Below are 26,029 nucleotides of genomic sequence, written 5' to 3' on the forward strand. Positions count from 1 at the left end.
GATTAATGAAATTCTAACACAGTAATAATCACAGATGCATAACCTTTAAAAAATGTACACAAATTCGATCGTACCATAGGTACTGTCCGCTCCTTACGTTTTTCACTTAATCGTGCTTCTTGGTGTTCTTTCATGTCAGCACCTAATGCAGAGATCGTTGGTACATTTCATGGCTGTATTATGCTCATTGTAATTTATTTACCAATTTTCATGTCAGAGGACATTTCTTGGCACTTCTCCTTTCTGCTACTGTGTGAAGAAGGACATGTTTGCTTCTTCTTGCACCATGATTGTAAGTCTCCTGAGGCTTCCCCAGCCCTGTGGAACTGTGAGTCAATTAAAACTCTTTCCTTTATAAATTACCCAGTCTCAGGCAGTTTTTTATGGCAGTGTGAGAACGGACTAATGCATGTTCCAACAGCAGGTGACCCACAAGGTGTTGGGGAGATTTTCAAATTTTTTAATGGAGGTATCTAAGATTTCAAGCAAGATAAATGACTCAAACCTAGAAATGATCACAGAGTAATCAAAGGTAAAGTGAAGTTGTACACTCTGAATTGTTAAGTAGTAGAGGAAGAAAACTATCAGAAAAATTACAACCTATGCCCCCATTTAACTGCTTAGATATTTATTAGACAAAAAAAGAAAATCTACACTTTGGCTTATTATATTATTGAAAAATATGTTTTTAGCTAAGGCTAACCACTAGACCAATTAAAGTAGACATTGTTTATTAAAGATGCCTGTTCTCAGTGAGAACACATGGACTCAGGGAGGGGAACATCACACACCGTGGCCTGTCAGGGGGTCGGGGGCAAGGGGAGGGAGAGCATTAGGACAAATACCTAATGTGTGCAGGGCTTAAAACCTGGATGATGGGTTGATGGGTGCAGCAAACCACCATGGCACAGGTATACCTATATAGCAAACCTGCACGTTCTGCACATGTATCCCAGAACTTAAATAAAAATAAAGATGCTTGTTCTCAAGTGTGGAAAGGGTTTAGAGTTTGGGGTGCATGTTGTTTGTAGAGACATGATATTGACATGGATATGCCATAATTCTGTATCACAGGCACTGTAATCCTATATCATCCCCAAATCCAGAGGCATTACAGTGGATTTGAGATTAATTTGTTTTAACCTGTTCTGGCATCACTGGATATTTTTCCTACTCTGGAAACTGTCAGAGTCTAAGACCAACAGCAGTTCAGGTTTTGTTATCAGGAAAATCAGTGACCTCTCCTATGTTAATAAAGAGTTGCTACTGTTGGATCACCTGTTGCTGTCTTTTGACAACTCCTTTCCCACTCCCACCCCCCTTTGATTGTAGGATAGAAGTATGATTTTCATTGCCTAATACTGGAAAGTAATTGTACCTTTGGTTATTGAGTTAGTAGGGTGGAGATTTGTTGGTGGTTGGCATTTCAGAATAAAAGATCCTTGAGAAACTATGGTTTGATTCCAAAAAAACTTACATTTAAGATGAAGATCAATAAGGGAACAATGTAAAATTGTTTTTTTTTTTAAATCAACTATTGATGTTCATGTGAAAATAAAGTATTGATGATTTATACCCAAGGCTCTTTTTTCCCCCCAGGGCAGAATTCTGGAATTCTTAACATTACTGAGCTATTCCATTTTGACTTCCAGATGGAAATAAAAGTGGAAGGTTAAAATATGGAGTTATTCAGTCTTTTTGCAAGTAGGTAAATGGTCAGACATCATGGTCAAAGCCTAGAAAGTGTTGTTGTTGTTGCTGTTGTTGTTGTTTTGAGAAAGGGTCTCACTCTGTCACTCAGGCTGGAGTGCAGTGGCGCAATTATGGCTTATTGCAGGTTCGACATTCTGGACTCAAGCAATCCTTTCACCTCAGCCTCTCGAATAGCTGGGACTACAGGTGTGCACCACTTTGCCCAGCTAATTTTCACATTTGTAGAAATGGGGTTTTACCATATTGCCCAGGCTGGCTTCGAACTCTTGGGCTCAAGCGAGCCACCCACCTCAACCTTCCAAAGTGCTAGGATTACAGCCATAAGCCGTTGTGCCCAGCCCTGCCCAAAGCCTGGTTTTAAAGAAGATTAGCTATATCTCTTACACATCTTTAAAAAGGACCCCAATACATACACCTATACAAGAAAAAATAAATAAAACCTGAAAACAAGAACTTGCTTTCTAAATTTTTATTCTAAAAATTCCAACATCTGTTTATGTAAATATCCAAAGGAAACTCCCAACCATATACACATACATACTCTTCAGCTCTTCAGTGCCACTAATTCTTTCTGTTGTTTTTGTTATACATATATATTTGTTTATTTTCATGTTTGTGGTCTCCTGCAATAGGCTGTAGAAACTCTCCCTCTCCAACCTCCCTCATGAGGACTGTAATATCTGGCACTTGGTGGGTGTTAAGGATGTGTTGATTTAATACATGAAACAGTCTTTTCTCCCCCAGTCCTAATGCCAGTTTGTCATCCAAGGGCTGATTAGAGATTAGTGTTACATGTCAATGTCATGCTAGAAACTCACTAAGAAAGCCTCACAAGCTAGTACCATTGTGATTGCATCAATTGTGGCCAGGCACCTATTTAAAGTAGATTTTTAAACATTATCAATCTAGGCCAGGTGCAGTAGCTCACGTCTATAATCCCAGCACTTTGGGAGGCTGTGGCAGGAGGGTTGCTTGAGCCCAGGAGTTCAAGACCAGCCTGGGCAAGATGATGAGACCCCATTTTCATTAAAAAAAAAAAAAAAAAAAAATCTAATATGTGCTTGTTTGTTTAAAAATAGTTAAATAGGCACAGTGGCTCATGCCTATAATCCTAGCTACTTGGGAAGCTGAGGCAGGAGGATCACTTGAGGCCAAAGCTGTAGTGAGCTGTGATTACGCCACTGCACTCCAGCCTGTGCAATAGAACAAGATCTTATCACTTAAAAAAATTAAAAATAGTCAAATAATGCAGAAATGTACACAGTACAAAATAGAAGGTGGTACCCTCCCCCACCCACAAAGTATTAGAGTTAATGGTATAATGGCTATTCTTGGCCCCTCCTGACATCCCATGGCAAATAGCTAGCGATCAGGAAACAGGCTCCTTGTGGATTAGGAACCCAGTGCAGGAGTTTGAGAAGAAAGCACCTTAGCTAATCAGGACGGTGATCCCCACCTCCTCATCTCCTTGCTGCATTGTGTCTGATGTTGCAGAGGGAGCAGAAACATATACTGCTCCCTCCACAGAGCTCTCTGCAATTCCATTGATTCATTTGGCTTTGACAAAAATGATATGTATGGTATATTTCTTTTTCTTTCTTTCTTTTTTTTTTTTTGAGACAGAGTTTCACTCTTGTTGCCCAGGCTGGAGCGATCTCAGCTCACTGCAACCTCCACTTCCCAGGTTCAAGCAATTCTCCTGCCTCAGCCTCCCAAGTAGCAGAGATTACAAGCATGTGCCACCGTGCCTGGCTAATTTTTGTATTTTTAGTAGAGACAGGGTTTCACCATGTTCACTGGGCTGGTTTCGAACTCCTGACCTCAGGTGATCCACCCTCCTCGGCATCCCAAAGTGCTGGGATTACAGGCATGAGCCACCGTGCCCAGCCTATATGGTATATTTCTTTTTCTTTTCTTTTCTTTTTTTTTTTAAAGTATGACCATAGAGCTGGGAAAAGGCATGTGACACAGTAATCATCTGCCTTCATTCAACACAGTGGTCCAGACCCTCAGCCTGTTTGAGGCTCTAGATTTAGAATAATCTATATCATCTGAAGGAAAGATACATTTCACTTGAAACAGAAGCTTTTCTATACCAACAGCCTCTCCTTCAAGCCTTTCTGTGGAAAGTGCTCATTTCACATCCTGTTGTAAACTTGCTAGTTGTCACTTGTGGAAAGTTGGTGCCTGATTACCTTTTGTGGAGATGAGAGTCAGGATCAGGAACTAGGGGACTGAGCCCACCAGGTGTGGACTGCCTAGGTTGTCCCTCCTTGGGGACTCTGGCCAGCTTCGACAGCTCCAAAAGAGCAACCCCACTGGAGGAGATGTCCCTCCTTGGGGTCACCACACCAGGAGCAGGCCTCCGGAAACCTGAGAAGTACTTCGAGAATGACAGCCATCCTCGGCTCCTAGAGACTCCCTTGTCCAAGAAAAAAATGTATATAAATAAAAATTCTCATAGCAATAGGAATAATGTGGACAATCAATGTGGCAAATTGAATTAGCTGTAAATCAGTTTCCTTAACTTTGAATTAGGGTTAATTAACCTTAACCTCTCTTACCTGACAAGATAAGATCAGAGAGGAAAGTGATTTTCAACATTGAGGGTTAGCCGAAGTAAATCAGCAATAATAATAATACAAATAGTAATAGAGTAAGAAGAGTAATATAATGAAAACTGTTTCATTGAGCACCTATACATCAGAGGCTTGATGCTAACTAAATACCTTACTTATATTGCTTTAAAAAATTCATAAGATGAATTTGCATGTTAGACATTATTTTCATTTCAGAGGAAAAAATACTTCAGTAACTTGGCTAATTATAAAACTATTAGTAACAAGTGATTGGACTGTGATTGGAGCCTATTGTACAAAGGGTTTGATTTGCAACTCTGATCTATTGACAGTGGCATAGAGTGGCCGAGAACTTAAATGTGTGGTCCAGCGATGGCCAGAAAGACTGCTGAGATTGATTAGCAATGTCTGCTGTGAGCCTAAGTAAGGACTAGGGGTAGCAGAACAGCAGCATATTTGCCTGCTGCATCACGCTGCCTCTCAAGCTAATGTAACTTAGGGAGGAAGGAAAGTCTCTTCACCTTAAAGTGTGTTTTGGTAAAGTGTCACAATGTGACACTGTTGTGATAAAAACCACCTGGTTCCAAAGTGTGCAGAGGATGAAATGTGTGAGGGGCGGAGCTAGTGGCTCCCCACAAATAACAATTATCCCATTGGCTGGGCAGCCCCCACAGTGCTCCCCAGCAGTAGCGCTGTCACCTCCCAACAATGCGCCTTTGCCCACAGACACATGGGCCCAATGGCTGGCACTGACGGTTTCCCTGAAAAGTGCTACTGTCCTCTGTTCTGAGTCAGCCTTATTGTTCAGAGCTTAGGGAATGAGGCACATGTCCAGATATGGGACAATAATATGTGCTATACACTTGCTGTCAGCAATATTGTAGGTCACCATGATATCAAAAGCTTCAATTCTACAGTGCTGTGAAATGACCTCCCCATACCCTAGCCCTCAAACTTGTGAATACCTATTTGCCCCTAACTCAAATACCACTTCCTCTGAAGTCTTCTAGGACTACCACTCACTAGCCAGAGTTAGCTTAATGATTTTTTTTTCACTCCATCATCTAAAACCATGCCAATAAATATTTGACCATTGAAAGAATAAATGAACTTATGTGAATACCTTAGAAACTGGGAAAAAATAACAATGATTTTTTGAGACCCAAAAGGATGAAAGGATAGTAACTATTTCAAAGATATATTCTTTGGATCTACTCTGATCATGTGTGAATCACATAGTCTAACAGCAAGTAGAGTAAGAGGAAGGGTTTTGGGCTATATCCCAGCACTTTTGGAGGCTGAGGCGGGTGGATCACAAGGTCAGGAGTTTGAGACCGGCCTGGCCAACATAGTGAAACCCCATCTCTACTAAAAACACAAAAAATTAGCCTGGCATGGTGGTGCATGCCTGTAGTCCCAGCTACTTGGGAGGCTGAGGCAGGAGAGTCACTTGAACCCGGGAGATGGAGGTTGCAGTGAGCTGAGATCATGCCACTGCACTCCAGCCTGTGCAACAGAGCAAGATTCTGTCTCAAAAAAAAAAAAAAAAAAGCCATCATTTGGTGAGGGAAAGACAGTACACACACAAAAAAATGCAGATAAGACAGAAAAATCTCCATTACTTGATGCTACTAATGAAATCAACCCTTCATCCCCAAATTAGGACAGATAATGGACTATAAAGACTTAGGTCATTCCACTGGGAGGAGACGTTTCCTTAAGAAAGTAAAAAGAAGCCAGTTTTGTTACGAACAGGGGAGAAATGCAAAGGTCTTGAGGCAGAAAACTGAAAGTGTCTGAAAGTGCTGGAGTGATTGACTCACAGCGAGCAAGAAGAGAATGGCAGGAGGTGAGAGTGGAGAATGGGGAGAGAGAGGCAGTGCAGAGAGGCCTTGTCGGTCCTGATAAAGGAGTTGAGGTTTTTATTTTAAGTGCAGAGAAAAACCACTGAAGTATTAAACAGGATCTATATCTGTAAAATGACAGTAATCCTCTGCAGGACAATTTCATATACTGGAAAGAGTAACACCATTTGATGGAGTCTTCTTCATACATTTAGGGAAGCTACTTACAAAGACCCAACTTAATAGACAATTGCCAGGAATTAAACTTCATTATTTTGATTCTGTACAAAGTTGACCTTTAGTTCTGGTTGGCAGATGCATGCTTTCTGGACAGGTTAGCCTAGTGGAATGATGTATTCTAGAGCAACTCTAAGATATTTTAAATAAAAAACAGTGCCTCTGAGGAGAAAAGAAGGCTCCATTTCCCAATTCAACAGTTGTTCATTCATTGATCTCTCAACTGACTTCTAGAGTGAGATGCTGCCCTTTTGGGCAGAAAAGGCTAGGCAGGCCCATCTTCCCCACATGGTCAGCCAGCTCTCCTTTCAGTCCCAGGCGTGGTTCACACACTCTGGGACACACATTTAAGGGGCTCACTTCGTAATAGCGGCTGCTTGTTCCCATTACCAAGTGCTTTCCCATGGCAGTTTGTGTTTCTTGAGCCTAATGTGTTCCAGAACTTCCTGTTTCCTTACCAGTTCCTTGATTTAAAAAAATTGTTTATTTTTTCTTCACTTTTTCAACAATCTCACTTTTTCAACAATCTTTATTGAGCACCTGTGCCTATGTGGAGATAAACACATCGCGGGGCATTGAAGAACAGTGTTGGGGTGGTATTAGCACAACACTGGTGCTAGGGAGCTCAGGGAGTGAGCACTTATCTCTGCCTGAATGGGCTTCCTGGAGGAGGTGACAGAGCTAAGCTTTTGAAGCAGTCTCATTCTGACATCTCTGAGAAAGATGGATCAGACAGTAGAAAGCGATTTGGAGACTGTTGGAGAAATCCAAGGAGGGCCCAAAAAGCCTGGGCTGGTAAGGCGAGTCCAGAGGTAGAGGAAAAGTTTGCCTAAAGAGATAAACAGGTTTTCAGGAAATAGAGCCAGTGGAACTTGGAGAATGATTGGGCACAGGGCAAAATTGAGGTAATTCCAAGAGTTTGCAGCCACACCCACCTGCTCTCCAAGGAATAGTTCCCAAGCTGAAACTCAAAAGTCGCCAGCATTCTTCAAGAGATCCTGCTCTGAATCTATTACCCTTTTTCATGACCTCTTTTTGGAACATTGATGAAGAGGAAGTAGTATCATATATGGATGGTTTCGGAATAAAGCGCTTGAGTCATTGCATTAGCTCTTGTTTACAGAACATTTTAAGATGCTTTCAAGGAAATACAAATAATTATGATTCTTATGCCTATTTCCTGCCAGTGGCCAACCAGTCTTCTAAGTATGGTTAATGTGAGAAGTGAAACTATTTTCCTAAATGCTGTTTCTTTTCTCTTTTCATTATGAAGTATATTCGGTGCTCTTCGAACTGGTGCTTATATGGTGTACATTTTGATGACCAAAGGCCTGAAGCAGTCAGTTTGTGACCAGGGTTTTTACAATGGACCTGTCAGCAAATTCTGGGCTTATGCATTTGTGCTAAGCAAAGCACCCGAACTAGGTGAGTATCTTCTTCCATTACCTCTCCCTCTCTTTGTAGCAACGTATCCACAATATTTATTTAGTGAGCAAAGAAACATTTTGAAGGTCCTATTTTGTTGGTTGCAGGAAAGTTACAATGAATGAATTTGAGTTCTTGCCTGACTTCTACTTTTTATTGTTCGCTCCCTCTTTCCTTTTAAATAATTTTACATTGTGCATATTAAGAGTAGACAGTTTATACTGAACATGCTGATTTTCGAGCTCTACTAAAAATATACCTCCAGGGACTTATAAAATGTACACAGCCCCCTTTAAAAGTCCCACTGAGCTGAGCTAATATTAAAATATGGGGGAAAAAAAGAGCAACACAGCTATTTCCAAGTCCCGTATCTGAGCATACTTTCATCTGTAGAGTTAGGATTCAGATTAGAAATTAAGCTTTTCATTTGGGGACCCTCATGTTGTCATTAACAAATGCTGAGGGTTGGTCTCTGGTGGTGTTTGATTTTAATCATCAAGACTGGTCTTAGGGAAGGGGAATGTAATTTACCTTCTAGAAATTAATAGAAAATACAGGCTGTATTTGTAGATTTCTTTTTTTTTTCAGCATTCAGTAAAATATATGTTTTGAATCTGTGGTAAAATGAGCTAGAATTAGGAATGGAAAATACATGAAGGCTAAATTGAGAAGTGAAAACATAAGTAAGTTTCAAAACTGAATCCAAATAAACCATGCCACTTTAAAAAAGAATAATATACCGTCCAGATAAGCTTTGGAACAGAAAAAAAAGGCTTATTTTGAAGAACAATGAAAAAGAACAGCACTGAAAAAGATGTCAAATATTACCAATTATTAGCTATATAGTTCATTGGATAAAAAATAAAGCATGCACAAACACAAAACCTGTCCCAAACTATCCAAATAAAAAATAAAAGAAAATTATTGTTATGCATTCACAAAAAGTAAAAAATCAATAATGCCTGATTTATATGCTTTCTATGCAAGAAATATATTGAAATCTACATGAGACAAGTTATACTTCAGATAAACACACCAAGCAATTTTTATAACCCACATCGTAATTTTAGTTTTTTGTTTTGTTTGATTTTGTTTTTCTTTTATCAGTGAACTTCTAAATACACAAATAGACATGTGATAACAGTTTAAGTTTATCCATGGAAATGGATGAATAATGAGAAATAATCACACAGGATACTAGCTGTTGGACCTTTTAAAAAGTTGTAGTTAGAATCAATATGAACTCACATATTAAAAATGCTAATTTCAGAATTAGGAATATTTCTGCATTGAGAAAGTAGGAAAAAATGGATTTGACTTATGTTCAGGGAAAATTCTAAATCAATATACTGTTGTAAAATTTGAAAAGCAAAGGTATGAAAATACATCATCTCAATTAGACATTAACCTAGCCTCTCTGGGAAATATCAAAATTAGTTTCTTCTTTACTTACTATTTAATTCACTGAGTTCATCTTTAAATTGATCATAACTCTATTATAAGTTTAAATTTTTTTTACTTTTATTTATTTTTTTTCTTTTTTAAAATTATTATTATTATACTTTAAGTTTTAGGGTACATGTGCACAATATGCAGGTTTGTTTTACATATGTATACATGTGCCATGTTGGTGTGCTGCACTCATTAACTCATCATTTAGCATTAGGTATATCTCCTAATGCTGTCCCTCCCCCCTCCCCCCGCCCCACAACAGTCCCCGGAGTGTGATGTTCCCCTTCCTGTGTCCATGAGTTCTCATTGTTCAATTCCCACCTATGAGTGAGAACATGCGGTGTTTGGTTTTTTGTCCTTGCGATAGTTTACTGAGAATGATGGTTTCCAGTTTCATCCATGTCCCTACAAAGGACATGAACTCCTCATTTTTTATGGCTGCATAGTATTCCATGGTGTATATGTGCCACAGACAATACAAGAAAATGTATTTGTAGATTTCTATAATTTTTCCCTCAACCCTTGAATGTAAGTGTGGCACAAGTTAGCAGAAATAGTAAAGTCAAGGAGTTGATGTGGGCACAGTTTTCCAGGAAGATGTCTTTATTTACACAGAGATCTAGTGGTGACAGTAAGCTCTGAGTACCTCCATGAGTAATGCTAGCAAACTGGTACAGATTGTACAGGTACAAACTGGTAAGGCAAAACTGGTCACCTCTGGGGTTCTGGGTTTTTTTTTACCTGCAATTAAGAATTATACCTATTTAGTTCAAAAGATATCAATTGCGATTTTTGCCATTGTTTTCAATGGCAAAACCGCAGTTACTTTTGCACCAACCTAATATGTATTGTCCCCTTTCCTGTGTCTCCTAAAAAGGGAGTTCGGTGTTGTACTTTCCTTACAAACCACCTGCAATATAAGCTATGAGCAGTCTTCTGTAAGGTGCCCCTTGTTCACGCCCCGTGTCTATTCAGATAGAATGGGAAGTGTCTGATGTGTGTGGGCCAGCAACCCAGCCACCTTCCACTGGAAGCCAGAAACCTACTGTTGACATGTAGATGACAATTGGTTTGAGCTATTGTCTTCCCAGTTCAAAAACAAGGGAAGAACAACAGAAGAAAATTTTTCCTGAAAACCTTTCCTAAGAGAGGCAGAGGTACAAAGATAGTCCAAAATAACTAGATAACTACTGCATGCATGTGCACGCCTGCACCCCCCCCCACACACACAGACGCCTATACACACGGATCCTATGAAAACGGTCTCAGGGTAAAATGCATTAGTGTGGATTCATTCAGTCATTCATTCAGTGCATTTCTGTTAAGCACCAGCTGAAATAGAATGGCAACTTTATCTAAAAGGAATTTTACAATACAGATTTTATGAACCAGGCCCCAGGAGGTATTGGTACCACTAGGTATGAAGTCATAGGCTAGAGAAGTGGTTTTCACCCTGGATTTACAGACAATGCCTGAAAAATCTGAAGAGGTATTTCTGGGAATTTTAAAATTATATGAGAATATTTTGATTTGCTTTGATTCGTAGAGTTTCTGAATCAGAGCACTTGTTCTCAAACTGGGGTTGATCTGAGAGTGTGAGCATGTATTCTTTGCTCTTGGGGTTTTGTGATTTTTTTTTTTTTTTTCCTGAGACAGAGTCTTACTCTGCTGCCCAGGCTGGAGTGCAGTGGCGAGATCTTGGCTCACTGCAACCTCCGTGTCCTGGGTTCAAATGATTCTCATGCCTCAGCCTCCCGAGTAGCTGGGATTACAGGTGTGTGCCACTACACCAGGCTAATTTTTGTATTTTTAGTAGAGACAGGGTTTCACCATGTTGGCCAGGCTGGACTTGAACTCCTGACCTCAGGTAATCAGCCCGCCTCGGCCTCCCAAAGTGCTGGGATTATAGGCGTGAACCCCTGTGCCCGGCTGTGGCTTTTTTTCTTTAAAATAAAATTACATGTTATTAAAGTTTGAATTATTTTAGTTGAGAAATATATCCCTCTGACTTTTATGCTATTTAATAACCTTATTAATCCCCTATCTTTTTTGACAAAGGTCTGACTACAGCTACATAAATGTAGTAAATGCATGAAACGTGATTTCCCCTGAAATGCTACCCCTGAACACTTCAACAGTTTCTACCTTTTACTACTTCCCCCCCAAATTTTTTTTTAATAAGAAATAATCATGCCAGTAGGATGCAAGTAGGAGACTGGACTATGGCTGGAGACTGGACTTCTGACCTTTAAGCCTCAGATCGCAAAAAAGCAGCCTCAGTGTTTTCTTCTAGAAACGCCTTTTCCCTGCAAGGACTAATTGTGTTGTGTTCTGAGTTCTATTCAGCTGTATTTGAGGTGCTTGAGAACAAACATAGTCCTTTCTACCTTTTGGAGGAATAATTTATTGAAATGCCACCTCAAACTATCTGTAGTGATTAATTTCCTCTAAAGACATAATCAGACCTATGCTCTCTGTCCTCCTGACTTTTAGGATTCCTATAGAAGACCTATTAGTGTAGCACCCAGAGGTATTCATATTTTCCTCTTCTATGTTGGTTGTGTTGATGCTGATGATGTTAATGTCACCTGTATTAATTTAATCCAGGCCCAAATGTCCACTCCCCTCAGCCTCATAGCGGACATTGTAACTGAACGCAGTGTTCCCTCTTGAGCTCCAAAGGAGCCATAGTCCAGTCTCCTATTTGCAGTCAACAGGAGTGGTGTGCTGCTGGCATGATAATCCCTTTCCCTGGAAAGGGCTCATTCATCACAATAATTTGTAGTAGTCCTTTGTGGATTATCCAATAATCGATGCAGTTAAAATATGAGATTGAAGTGTTGGGAAAAATAATATTCTAATCTTGACATAGTTCTTTAATGAGGCTAATTAGTAGCACAAATTCTTCATACAGTTTCAAACCCTTTATAGAGATATTTTTCATGTCCTGAATACCTTTTTTTTTTAACATTTTAAAATATGGGATATTGTTCTTCAAATACTCTGGAGCTCCTCTGACAATGGCCATTCAGAGGTAAACCTCTGACTCAAAACAGGTCCGAAATCAGTGCAAGTGCCTCCAAGACAAGCAGACCTAGGTCTTTATGTAGTCAACGTGTTTGCCTGGATGACTTTTTTTTCTCATGCATTTTGGAGGTTAAATTTCTTTCCAGTCTTTGCAGTTGGAAAATCTTGTCACTACTATTTAATTAAGAGAGATTTACCCATTTGGATTATTTAGAACTTTTCTTATTTTTAGGTCCCAAATTTTACCTTTCAATATTCTAAGATTCTGGACTCTTTATGAGCACCAAAAGGAAAAGATCTAGTGAGAAAAAAAACAGTTCTTCCATGTATGGTACTGAAACTGTACCCCCCCCACCAGCTCCCACAAACTCAAACTCTTGTTTTAAATTGCAGTAAAATACACATATTATTCAGATTGTTGAGCAACCATCACTCCATCAACTTCCAGAACTTTTGCATATTCTCCAACTGAAATGCTACTCATTCCACACTAACTCCCCCTTCACTAAACTCTTAATAAATAGCAAGAAGACCTTTCTGTTTCAGCAGAAAACCGTGAGCTCATTTCAGTGAATTATGGGGTTGTAGGCCACTAGAACAAGTGAGAGGAAAAGAGCCACTAACCTGCTTTGTGTGCCAAATCTTTTGAGCACCTACTATTTGGATTATATTAAAACCTGCTGAGATTTTGTGTTGTTAAAACTTGGAAACATCTGCTCTGAGCCCAGGTCCTTGCTCAGTTGAGCATGTCATTGTTTTTGAAGCTCTGACTCAGCAGCACTCTAGCTAGCTCTGGGAAGAGGGACTCAGCTGTGTGTGACAAACCACACACACAGAGTAGCCTCTCTGTGTCTCTTGGTGGCCAAGAACACCCTGGGGATTTCCAAATGCTTGTTGCTTTTCCTGCAGCTGCAAAGGTGTAGTTAAGAAGGGACACTTGGGTATAAGGAACAACATGCCCTGCCTGAAAGCTGTCTCTTGAATGAAAATAGTTGGGCCAAAGGTTAGAGAAATCATGATACAGAGAACATGAGCCAGGAGGTAGCTAAAATGACGTGACTGACTGAAACGTTCGAGAGTCTAAAGTCCCATTGCTTGTACTTGGCCAGCATCCTTCCCATTATGCCAACAGGGCATTTGAACAAGAAAGATTGATTGACCAACTCAAATACACAGTCCCTCTGATAGTTAACATTTCTGGGTCACTCTATAGCTTCTGGAAAGCCTGAAATTACCATGACTTGGCATGATTCTGGCTCATGACAAATTAAATGTGACATTATGTGGTTTCCCCAGAGGAAAAATAATTTGTACCTGCCAGAGTGGCATGACTGATGCATCTCAGCTGCCATATCCAAGACCGTGAGAAGACTTGGTTAGCTCTTCTGGAGCCCCACAAGTTTCCCCCTGCCTGAGGGAAACTACCACTCATTGGGTCAGCAGTCTGGGGGATAGTAACACTGATAGGGCATTGAATTGTGTTACTGATCAGCTCCAGAGCCATTGCTGGGAGATGATCGATTTCTTTCCTGCACCCACCATCCTGCATATGTGTTCTGGAAAAAACTCCTTAGCAAATTTAAATTTATTTTGTCCTTGAGATTTCGGGACATGTTTTTCCCCCCTCCTACCCTCCACTCCACTCCCCTCCCTAAAGTAACTAGAAACACCCAGTGTGTCTCAGATAAACCTGAGATATACCCTCACCTCCAGACAGGAGAAACACAAAGCCATTCTTAACTCCAGAATTGTACCTTCCACTTTCCATCCCACACTAGCCCATTCTAATATGGTTTTTCTTAATCATTCTTTAGACAACAAAATTTTAATATAAAAGCGATGATAGAGTTAAACTAAAGAATTAGGATGAAATGCATATTACTTTGACAAATTTATTATAATGTGTTTGGAACTGTATAGGGGTTTATATTTTAGTTAATGCTAAGAGACTCATAAAAGCATCTATTCAATTATGAATGACTAAATTTGTTTTAAACATACAGTTTCTTGGACATCTACCTTCTTTACACTATGAACAAAGGTAGCTGGAATTGATTGTGTCTGCGTTATGGCCCACAGAGGGACTGCAGGAACAGAGTAGTACTTACACAGAAATGGTGGATCTCTGACAGGCACACAAAAATAGCACAGCTTAACACTGAAAAGTAGACCCCGGGTCTCCTGACACCAGTTTTGACCCTTAAGCATATGTATGAGGGTTACCATCATCATCCAATTATCAGTCTGCCTGACATTTATAGACACCATAAAAATCTGGCATCTTGCAAGACAGAAGATGACTTCAACAAAAATTTGATAGTAGGTTCAGAAATATAACAACTGACAACTTTCCTATTTATTTAATTAATTTATTTATTTTTTGAGATGGAGTCTCACCCTGTCGCCCAGGCCTAGAGTGCAATGGCATGATCTTGGCTCACTGCAACCTCCGCCTCCCAGGTTCAAGTGATTCTCCTGCCTCAGCCTCCTGAGTAGCTGGGATTACAGGTGCCTGCCACCATGCCCAGCTAATTTTTTTTTTTTTTTTTTGAGATGGAGTCTCACTCTCTCTCGCCCAGGCTAGAGTGTAATGGCACCATCTCGGCTCACTGCAAACTCTGCCTCCCGGGTTCATGCCATTCTCCTGCCTCAGCCTCCAGAGTAGCTGGAACCACAGGCACCCACCACCACACCTGGATATTTTTTTAATTTTATAGTAGAGACGAGGTTTCACCGCGTTAGCCAGGATGGTCTTGATCTCCTGACCTCGTGATCTGCCCACCTCGGGTTCCCAAAGTGCTGGGATTACAGGTGTGAGCCACTGTGCCAGGCTAATTTTTGTATTTTTAGTAGAGATGGGGTTTCACCATGTTGGCCAGGCTGGTCTCGAACTCCTGACCTCAGGTGATCCCCCCGCCTTGGCCTCCCAAAGTGCTGGGATGACAGGCGTGAGCCACCACACCCAGCCAACTTTCTTTTTCTATTGTAAACAAATATGAAATAATAGTGTTTAACAGTTCAGTAGGAAAATAAACTAATAGCTCTCCTAATGAATGGAATGGGGCACCACCTGTATCTTTCCAGCCACTGCCATTAGAACCTTAGAAGTCTTTCCCCATAGTCCAGCATTCTTTGCATTCTTTGACCTTGCTGAGTGCAAGCATTTTAGGCCATCTGTGAAGTACATGAGGGATAAGGTAGGAATAAGTACTAGTTTGTTTTTTTTTTTGCTCTTAATTAAATTTCAGAAGAAGAAGAAGAACCAGGGCTGGGCACGGTGGTTCACGCCTATAGTCCCAGCACTTTAGAAGGCCAAGGCCAGCGGATAGCTTGAGCTCAGGAGTTCAAGACCTCATCCCTACTAAAAAAGTTTTTTTAAATCAGCTGGGCGTGGTGGCACATGCCTGCAGTCCCAGCTACTCCTCAGGCTGCAGTGGGAGGATCACTTGAGCCCAGGAGATCAAGTTTTCAGTGAGCTGTGATGGCACGTAGGTGACAGGGCAAGACCCTGTCTCAAAAACAAATAAAAAATTAAAAGAACCTTCCAGCTTTTGCGTTTTACATAAAAAGAAGCCAGGTTTGAGTTCACCAAAGGTCATGAAGGATGTTGATATTTCCCATGTCTCATAATCATTGAGATAGGAAGGAGAAAGACGCATTCACCTGCATTAGCCTGTTTCTGTCACACATCCTAGTATATCTTCCCTTATTTTCTTACTCGCTAATGTAATTGGGTGTATTTTTCACTGGGCTTGCTCTTCATCCAATTTTACATAAATGTTCCTACAGTCTATTTTCAGAGCCCTGAGACTTTTCAGTGAAGCATTGCAGATACATAGCATCTACCCACCTCAGCATAATTCTAGCTTTCATAATATAAATTCCCTGCCTGAGAAGCTATGGTCTTTTCCTTCAAAGGGATATTGTCAGACAAAATTTTGATAGATCCTGGAAATCTTTTCGGTTAATTCTATAAAATGAAAACTGTTATTTTCAATTTCTCCTCACTTGATTCACTGGTATAAAATATTCCTACTACCCTTGTCAGCAAATGTATAGAAGAGGATTTTTGTCCCCCTTTTTCTGTCTATCTTTTGTTTAGGTTTTACTTTTCTCACTGCCATTTGGCAAGGCTTTGTAATTTAGGGAGCTCACAAAGATATGTGTTTGAGGGGTACCTTTTATCATGTACCAAAGAAAAATTATGGTTTTACTACTCTAGAGAAGCCTTAGAACATTTTGCTGGGCACTTGACTTCCAGTCTGTTTCTTTTAATTGATAAATAATCTAAGACAAGTCATCAGTCCCCTCCAGGTGGTATTTCCTAAAATGTATAGTTGAGTTAGGAGTTGGCAACATAGTTGTGAATGTCCCTTCCAGATGAATGATGGATAAGATTTTGTGTGAGATACCTTGAAAGAAACATTTGCTGCTTGCCTACTGTGTGTGAAGAGGGCCATGCTGATTATCCTACTTCATCCTCAGGCAATCCCATGCTACTCTTTTAAATTATCACCATTTATATAGATGAGGAAACTAGAAATAGTGAGGATAAGTAACTTGTCCAGGGTCACAGAGCTAGTAAGTACCAGTTCAGGGTTCTAATCCAGTCCATGTAACTCTCCAGTCCTAGCTCAGGATGTCTACCCTCTTACAAAACTGTAAGTCATCATTATGGGTGGTCAAGGATCTCACGTACCTTCTTCCTCTTTGTCTTTCAGGAGATACAATATTCATTATTCTGAGGAAGCAGAAGCTGATCTTCCTGCACTGGTATCACCACATCACTGTGCTCCTGTACTCTTGGTACTCCTACAAAGACATGGTTGCCGGGGGAGGTTGGTTCATGACTATGAACTATGGCGTGCACGCCGTGATGTACTCTTACTATGCCTTGCGGGCGGCAGGTTTCCGAGTCTCCCGGAAGTTTGCCATGTTCATCACCTTGTCCCAGATCACTCAGATGCTGATGGGCTGTGTGGTTAACTACCTGGTCTTCTGCTGGATGCAGCATGACCAGTGTCACTCTCACTTTCAGAACATCTTCTGGTCCTCACTCATGTACCTCAGCTACCTTGTGCTCTTCTGCCATTTCTTCTTTGAGGCCTACATCGGCAAAATGAGGAAAACAACGAAAGCTGAATAGTGTTGGAACTGAGGAGGAAGCCATAGCTCAGGGTCATCAAGAAAAATAATAGACAAAAGAAAATGGCACAAGAAATCACACGTGGTGCAGCTAAAACAAAACAAAATATGAGCAAACACAAAACCCAAGGCAGCTTAGGGATAATTAGGTTGATTTAACCCAGTAAGTTTATGATCCTTTTAGGGTGAGGACTCACTGAGTGCACCTCCATCTCCAAGCACTGCTGCTGGAAGACCCCATTCCCTCTTTATCTGTCAACTCTAGGACAAGGGAGAACAAAAGCAAGCCAGAAGCAGAGGAGACTAATCAAAGGCAGACAAAGGCTATTAACACACAGGAAAAAAATGTATTTACTAAGTGTCACATTTCTGTAAGATGAAAGATTTTTACTCTAGAAACTGTGCGAGCACAACACACACAATCCTTTCTAACTTCATGGACACTAAACTGGAGCCAATAGAAAAGATAAAAATGAAAGAGACACAGGGTGTATATCTAGAACAATAATGCTTTTGCAGAAACTAAAGCCTTTTTAAGAAATGCCAGCTGCTGTAGACCCCATGAGAAAAGATGTCTTAATCATCCTTATGAAAACAGATGTAAACAACTATATTTCAACTAACTTCATCTTCACTGCATAGCCTCAGGCTAGTGAGTTTGCCAAAACCAAAGGGGGCGAATACTTCCCCAGGATTCTTCCTGGGAGGATGGAAACAGTGCAGCCCAGGTCCCATGGGGGCAGCTCCATCCTAGAGCATTTCTGATAGTTGAACTGTAATTTCTACTCTTAAATGAGATATGAAGCATTATCCTTTTGTTCGGTTGCCCCAGGCTTTTGAACAGAAGAGTAAATACAGAATTGAAAAAGATAAACACTCAACGAAACAATGTGAAAACGGGTTCTGTAGTATTTGTAAAAAGGCCCAGCCCAGGACCACTGTGAGCTGGAAAAGGGAGAAAGGCAGTGGGAAAAGAGGTGAGCTGAAGATCAATTTGGAGACAGACGGTGTGTATGCCCCTCCCTGTTTGACTTCACACACACTCACAACTTTCCAAATGAAACCCCACAGTATAGCGCATATTTTCGATATTTTTGTGCATTCCAAAAGGAAATCACAGGGCTGTTCCTGATATTGGGGGAACACTGTGTTTCTGCATCATCCACATTTGCTCCCCAAGCAATGTAGAGGTGTTTAAAGTGCCCTCTGCTGGCTGAGTGGCAATACTACAACAAACTTCAAGGCAAGTTTGGCTGAAAACAGTTGACAACAAAGGGCCCCCTATACACTTATCCCTCAAATTTTAAGTGATATGAAATACTTGTCATATCTTTGGCCAAATCAGAAGATATTCATCTTGCTTCAAGTCAGCTTCAGAAATGTTTTAAAAGGGACTTTAGCTCTGGAACTCAAAATCAATTTACTAAGAGCCATATTCTTTAAGAAAAAAAAAGCTGGATAATATTATCTGTAATATTTCAGTCCTTTACAAGCCAAATACATGTGTTAATGTTCCTAGTATTTCAAAGAAGCAATTATGTAAAGTTGTTCAATGTGACATAATAGTATTATAATTGGTTAAGTAGCTTAATGATTAGGCAAACTAGATGAAAAGATTAGGGGCTTCCACACTGCATAGATTACACGCACATAGCCACGCATACACACAGACACACAGATGTGGGGTACACTGAACTTCAAAGCCCAAATGAATAGAAACACATTTTCTGGCTAGCAGAAAAAAAACAAAACTGTTGTTTCTCTTTCTTGCTTTGAGAGTGTACAGTAAAAGGGACTTTTTCGAATTATTTTTATATTATTTTAGCTTTAATTGTGCTGTCGTTCATGAAACAGAGCTGCTCTGCTTTTCTGTCAGAGATGGCAAGGGCTTTTTCAGCATCTCATTTATGTGTGGAATTTAAAAAGAATAAAGTTTTATTCCATTCTGTGTGAATGGTTTGAGCAGTGAACAAAGAATCCATGCAAACCAAGTCATGACTGGAAGAAATGGGGAGTGGGGGGCAGTGCAGGGAGGAAAGCTGTTACATCTATGTTAAATGATTGTGAGCAGTCTATAATGTCTTGATTTTGGTTCATAGATGAGACACAACTGATGGAGGAATGTACTATAAATTATGCAAAATCTGACATGAGCTGAAAAGACAGGTCCTTTTATAAGAGCTAATAGATGCTTAGGATGCAAATGTTATTTTGAGCTTCGCAAATACATGATACCGTGCAATAAGCCTTTCTTCCTTATAACAGAAAATGAGAATAATTAAAATGAGGAGAAGGCCACATAACAGTTGACTTGAGTTTAATTGAAGGACCCATTGGAGGCTCATCTGGTTGATTTAATTATTTAATTGAGTGATTTATCGCAGATCTCTTAATGCAGGTTAGAATACGGAAGTGAGCATAAACCTTAAGAAGACTCTAAATGATGCTTCCAAAGCACTTTCATTTTGGTATTAGGTTCATGTTTGTTTGTCTTTACTTGTAAAATAATTTGGAATTTTTGTTTACAGGGTGAATGTCTTAATAGTTTTAAAATTAGCTAAATATATCTAAAGGCATTTCCAATGTTTATCATGGGAGGAAAAAAGCCACATTTTTTAAAAAACAAAACAAAACAAAATTTTGGTAGTATAGGTTCAATACACTGTTTTTAACATCTCAGCTTAGCCACTTTAATCATATCAAGATATGAGGCTGGATCACTGGCCCATGACAAATCTGAAACCTACCAGAGAATTGACTGCTGCATAGATAATCCTGCTGTCAGTTAACATTCCAGAAAAACTTGGGCAGGCAAGTTTTTATAGCTGCCCCACTATGCTGCAATAGAGTATCTTTCTAGTGAAGATTTTCCACTGCATCCCAATCCTACTATGGTGAAAACATTGTTCTTGGACTAAAAAAAATCCTTTGTTTCATACACACACGATTTCATACACTAGGTCTGAGCATCAAGGCAAGTCCATGAGTTTGCAATGAAGTTCTAGTGAGAAGTACTCTATTCATAAAGCAGGGGGTTTATGTGGACCTTCTAGTCTTGCTTATGGGAAAAGAATAACTACCATATTACATCTAACGCAAGGCCAAAGTACCAAATTAAAACCACGGATTGAGGTGGTTATTCGAAGCACTTACTCCCATCCTTCTAATTATGCTCCACTACAAAAGTAAGGGGAGAAGAGGGAATACTTTACATGTACATTGCTAGAAGGAAAAGAAAGGCTTGATTATATCCCCTCGCTTCTCCACCTCTCTGCTTACGTAAAGAAACTGATTAGAAAAGAGACTAATGTGTCTAGACTGAGTTAGAAATTTCATATGAGTGGGTTTTGTAGAATTGATGGGAAAGACAGTGGGAACCTAGGAGAACAGAAAGAGACCCACAGAATGTCTTTTTTTTTTTTTTTTTTTTTTTTTTTTTGAGATGGATTCTTGCTGTTGTTGCCCAGGCTTGAGTGCAGTGGCGCGATCTAGACTCACTGCAGCCTCTGCCTCCTGGGTTCCAGCAATTCTCCTGCCTCAGCCTCCCAAATAGCTGAGGTTACAGGCACCCGCCACCACACCCAGCTAATTTTTGTATTTTTAGTAGAGACAGGGTTTCACCATGTTGGCCAGGCTGGTCTCGAACTCCTGACCTCAAGGGATCCACCCGCCTTGGTCTCCCAAAGTGCTGTGATTATAGGCATGAGCCACCATGCCTGGCCGAGAATGTTTTTTTAATCATGTGTAGCATCTTCATAAGGTAAAGCCTGTCACATTGGAGTAACAAAGCTCCTGGAGTAGAGTGATGCTAGAGTAGAATGTTCCAGAAGTCTGGCCATAGTCCCAGATTCTGAATTACCTGGGAGAGACAAGATGCTCAGGTTACTGTTTTTTCTTTATTCTGATAGTACAGCCTCTACTCAGAGACCATGTGTGTGTCACACAACTGAGGCAGCTAGGGCACATTCTGAGGACTTTTTTTTTTTTTTTTTTTTTTTTTTTGGTTTCCTTAATGATTCTTTAACAGAGTAACTGGATTGGCCAAGGTCTGATTCAAGAGGCTAGGAGGAGAGTGGAGAACAGATAGACTTTGCCTGTCAGAGTTCAGAGCTTTAAGTTGTATAAGCGTGGCCCATGTCCACCTCTTGTAGACACTTATTTCCTTAAAAGTTTCCATCATGAAAAATAATATCATGTCAAAATTGTATAAGCACCCAGAACGTCCCAATAGTCAAATGTAGTGTCTTTTTCCAGTCTCTGTTTTTGATAATAAATACCCTGCTCTCAATTTAGGATGATCGGAAAGCCTATGTTCATGCTGTGAGTCATTGTCTCCCACAGCTTTCAAAACATCGTTCTTTGTCTTTTCTATACAACACCTGATTCTTTGTGCCTCAGACTCATTGCTATCAGGAAGAGACTTTGCCAAGATCCACCACCACATTTGGCCAGTGGAGTATACACATTAAAGTGAGAGCTGATGAAATCACAATGCTCTATTTTGTTCCGACAATCAGTATGAAGGGGTAGGTCCCAGTTTGCCAATGAGCAACAGCCTCTGTATGCTGGTATCCGAGACTTACACAAAACAAGTGTCAGTGCAGTCACAGCATTTTCTTGAATGCTGTTGTGACAGACTCCAGCTATTAACATCTGCAAGCCATATGGCCCAACTCATAGCTAAAGAGGCCGGTACAGTGCACATGCACAGAGCATTGAAGAACATACACAAACCTGTTGAATCATCAAGTTGCTTTCCTCATCCTCAGAGACTTTGACAATTCAGGGCTCAAAGATGGCAGGGGGGAATTCTCAGGCTTCCCTTCCTCCTGAATGACACTTTTTAAAGGAAGTGATGTGGAAGTTGTTCTAGAAGTTGTATGGACAGTGGGAGCACGTTCCTGAGTGGGGCTTGGGAGATCTTGAAAGTGGCACTTTGATTTTAGGCTGGGCAGGCAGGAGTCTCACAGTAAAATATATTTCACTACACATCCAAACCAACACTGCATTGTGATAACATCTTCTGAAGTAACTGGTTAAATTAAGAACTGGTCCCATAAGTCGGGGTCAAGCCACATTTATAACCCATTCGGGCCGGCCATGAAGGGTTCTGACTCACGTTGGTATTTAAATGCTGTTACTTTCCCAATGCTTAGTAGCACTTGAGACTTTATTTCCATCGACAAAAACCAAGAAGGCTGCAGAAGTAGCCTAATAGTCCTCCCTAGTCATACTCGTTTCAAACAGGTCTGCCTGTCTAGGCATATTCAGGCAGGAGGTTGCTTGCTGCTATCTTGAAAACCACTGGAAGATTCAGCTTCTTGGGGACCTCAGAGCCTATGTTCATATGGAAGCCCACCCATATAAGCCTCACAGAGCAAATCACAGCAATGTTGAAGTTGTTATTTTCAAGTGCTTATTTCACGACATTAAAAAAATATTTTTTCCTGGTGTATTAAAATTAAAAATAAAATCATAACTTTTGATTTAAAATCAAACTGTGTTTCTGTTTTCTCTCTTACTCTGGGCAATTTAAATGGGACATCTAGGACACTGAGGGTTCCTCAAATATTCAGAAATGCCATTTCCACACTTGACACCCACAGGCTCGGGGCACAGAGATGAGTCACTAAAACTCCTCACTTTCTAGTAGAGCCCAAAGATGCTGTAGCCCTCAACTACTACTGACTAAATGTCCATAAGATGTCCAGCCTTTCAGTAATGCCTTTCATTGATAGAGCATTTTACAATTCACATGCTTTCTACCTCTGCTGGTTCACCAGAGCAATCTTTTTTTTTTTTTTTTTTTGAGATGGAGTCTTGCTCTGTCCCCCAGGCTGGAGTGCAGTAGCAAGATCTTGGCTTACTGCAACCTCCGCCTCCTGGGTTCAAGCGATTCTTCTGCCTCAGCCTCCTGAGTAGCTGGGATTACAGGGGCACGCCACCACGCCTGGCTTTTTGTATTTTTAGTAGAGACTGGGTTTCACCATGTTGGTCAGGCTGGTCTCGAACCCCTGACCTCATGATCCGCCTGCCTCAACCTCCCAAAGTGCTGGATTATAGGCATGAGCCACTGCACCCGGCCGCCAGAACAGTCTTAATGGGGCAGATGGTCTAAATTGAATCTCCATTTTTATAGATGAGAAAAATGTGCTTGTTAGATCCAGTGTTACAGAAGTGGAAGGAATGAGATTTGGACATAATCTTAGCTTGGATTGTGCTGCAGCCATTTAATATTTCGAAAAGAATGAATATAAATGAATAAAATTCTAATACTCGGCACTATTAGAGTGTCTCGGGGCAAAATATATGTTAGAGAAAATAACGGGTACAGCACCTCCTTCTTAGTTAATGGTGCCATAGGCTACTCACACGCCTGCCGGATACTAGCAGGAGTAATCCAAGTCATCCACTCCCTGATCCTTAATTTAGCCTTCAAATTCCAGTGTTCTGGAAAGTTCTTTTGCACACTTTATAGGTGAAATAGTTTGTCATTCTTCATGACTTTGGCACATTGTTACCATGTGTACAAAAGCAATGTCCCTACAGCATTTATATTTAAAACCCAAGAAACTGTTATTTGTGCAGGTTTCTCATGGCCAAATTATTGCCTCTTTTCACATCTCAGAATTGTTAAGATGGAACTTTGCAATCTATTTAATGTATTTTCTTAACTTAGGGTCAAATGGGGAAAAATCCATCCCGCACACAAAGTGTTTTTATTAACTTCAAAAAGGGATGGGGAGGGGGAGGAAAATCAGACTTCAGGGAGCGTTTCTGTTTTGTTATCAAAGTCCCAGAAACCTAATACAGATGACAGTGCCATCATGTAGCTTGTTACATGTCTCAAAAAGTGGATGTTTCAGAAATTAATAAAGCAAGCATTAAAACATACAAGCATATCACTGTCTAGCCAACAAAAATGCTGTACTTATGGAACTCCAAGATATAATAGAGCGGGTTTCCTATGAAAGAACAAAAATGGGCTCACAATACCAATATTTTGGGAATGTAACCACTCCTGGCTGTTTTTTTGTTTGTTTGTTTGATTTTTAGAATAAATGAATTTAGGTGGGTGTTCTCAATGGGCAAGACAGTTAAAATAACTGAAACCGCTCCTCACTGGTTGGTCTGTAGCTGATTAATTCCAGCCTTGGTAGGTCTGGGACAGGGTCTGGGTTATTACCAGACACTGCTACCTGAGACCAAAGTGGGAGGCCCAGCTCAGTGCAGGGACTTCCACAGTGTGTGTCTGGAGGAGGAGGGGCTACGTTGTGTCCCCCCAGCCTCACAAAACTAGATACACACACGTCTAGAATTCACGTGCCCTCTGCCTGTAGCACCATCTCACTAAGCAAAGGACTCCAGGCAAGACAAGGAGCTCTAGGTCAAGAAAGATTGGACGCTACTGATCTAAAGAGACTGTAATCTAATTAATTATCCCATTTTATCCCTTTTATATTTTTTATACCCATTTTGTTTATTATTTCTTTTTTGAGACCATGTCTTGCTCTGTCGCCTAGGCTGGAGTGCAGTGGCGCGATCACGTTTCCCTGCAACCTCAACCTCTCGAGTAGCTGGGAACACAGGCACATGCCACTGTGCCTAGCTAATTTTTTATTATCTGTAGAGACGGGGTCTCCTTATATTGACTAGGCTGGTCTCAAACTCCTAGGCTCAAGTTATCCTCCTGCCTTGGCCTTCCAAAGTGTTGAGATTTACAGGCATCAGCCACCACGCCTAACCTATATCCATTTTAAGTTTAACTGCTTTTCATTGTTTTCATCTATATAATAGTTGAAGGAAGGAACCTTTTGAATTTTGCCTTATTATGCATCACAGAATATGTATTTATTTGGGGAAAATCATACACGCACACTATGAAAGCACTGTGGCAGCCTAAGGGTTAAACACATACCACCGCCCCCTCCTGACATGCCACCCGTCTCACCACTGGATTCTGTCATCTTCGGTATTTTCAGCCCCCCACCCAGGGTGAAAACCATGTGCTACACTCTGGGGTTTCATACACAGCTTCCTTTTCTATTGACTACACTAATTCCTTTCATACTAGAGGGAAAACCTATCCCCCTGGGTATTTCTCTGCTATGTTTTATTTGTGAAAACTCCAGTGAGTATTTGTTAAGGCTGTTAATATCTCTCTATGAAGAAAAGAAAAACAGGGTTCACTATTCCTGCATCCACTACTGCTCACAGTTATATATGAGTTACTATAAAACACCAGAGCTTTTTTGCAAAACAAGCACTTTTTCTGAATTAGAAGCAGTTCTAATTTCAACTTAGTTTTAGAATAATGAAATCGATAGAACATAAATAAACCTACTGAGCTTTCAAATAGGCTTAGGCTGCCATGCCAACTCATTTGTTCATTTATATCTAACCTAAGTTTCCCTAGGACCCCTCAGCCTACAGAAGCAATTTAAATTTTTTTTTTTTTTTTTTTTTTTTGTGCTGGTTTGTAGCTCCCACTGATGCAGGACCTCTGACTTCCTGCCAAGTCCCTCGCATCTAATTCTGGAAATTGCCAGAGTGAGTCTCGTAGCCTCTACCAGGCATTTCTTTTATGTGGTCACCCACACCCCACCT

The 26,029-nt window shown here is 40.5% G+C and overlaps 1 protein-coding gene across 6 annotated transcripts in view; it reads left to right on the forward strand.

Moving 5' to 3' along the window:
• The window catches only part of ELOVL6 (ELOVL fatty acid elongase 6), a 149,081-nt gene extending 129,705 nt beyond the window's left edge, over positions 1-19,376 (forward strand). For all 6 annotated transcript variants that reach the window (XM_063637235.1, XM_063637237.1, XM_055274866.2 and 3 more), the window contains 2 exons: positions 7,647-7,798; positions 16,999-19,376. In XM_063637235.1, coding sequence (XP_063493305.1) covers positions 7,647-7,798; positions 16,999-17,423 — 577 coding nt within the window. In that variant the 3' untranslated portion in view covers positions 17,424-19,376. The remainder of the gene's footprint in view (positions 1-7,646; positions 7,799-16,998) is intronic.
• Positions 19,377-26,029: the final 6,653 nt, after the last annotated feature.

This window comes from Symphalangus syndactylus, chromosome 4 (genome assembly GCF_028878055.3).
Source record: "Symphalangus syndactylus isolate Jambi chromosome 4, NHGRI_mSymSyn1-v2.1_pri, whole genome shotgun sequence".
In the NCBI taxonomy this organism is placed as follows: domain Eukaryota; kingdom Metazoa; phylum Chordata; class Mammalia; order Primates; family Hylobatidae; genus Symphalangus; species Symphalangus syndactylus.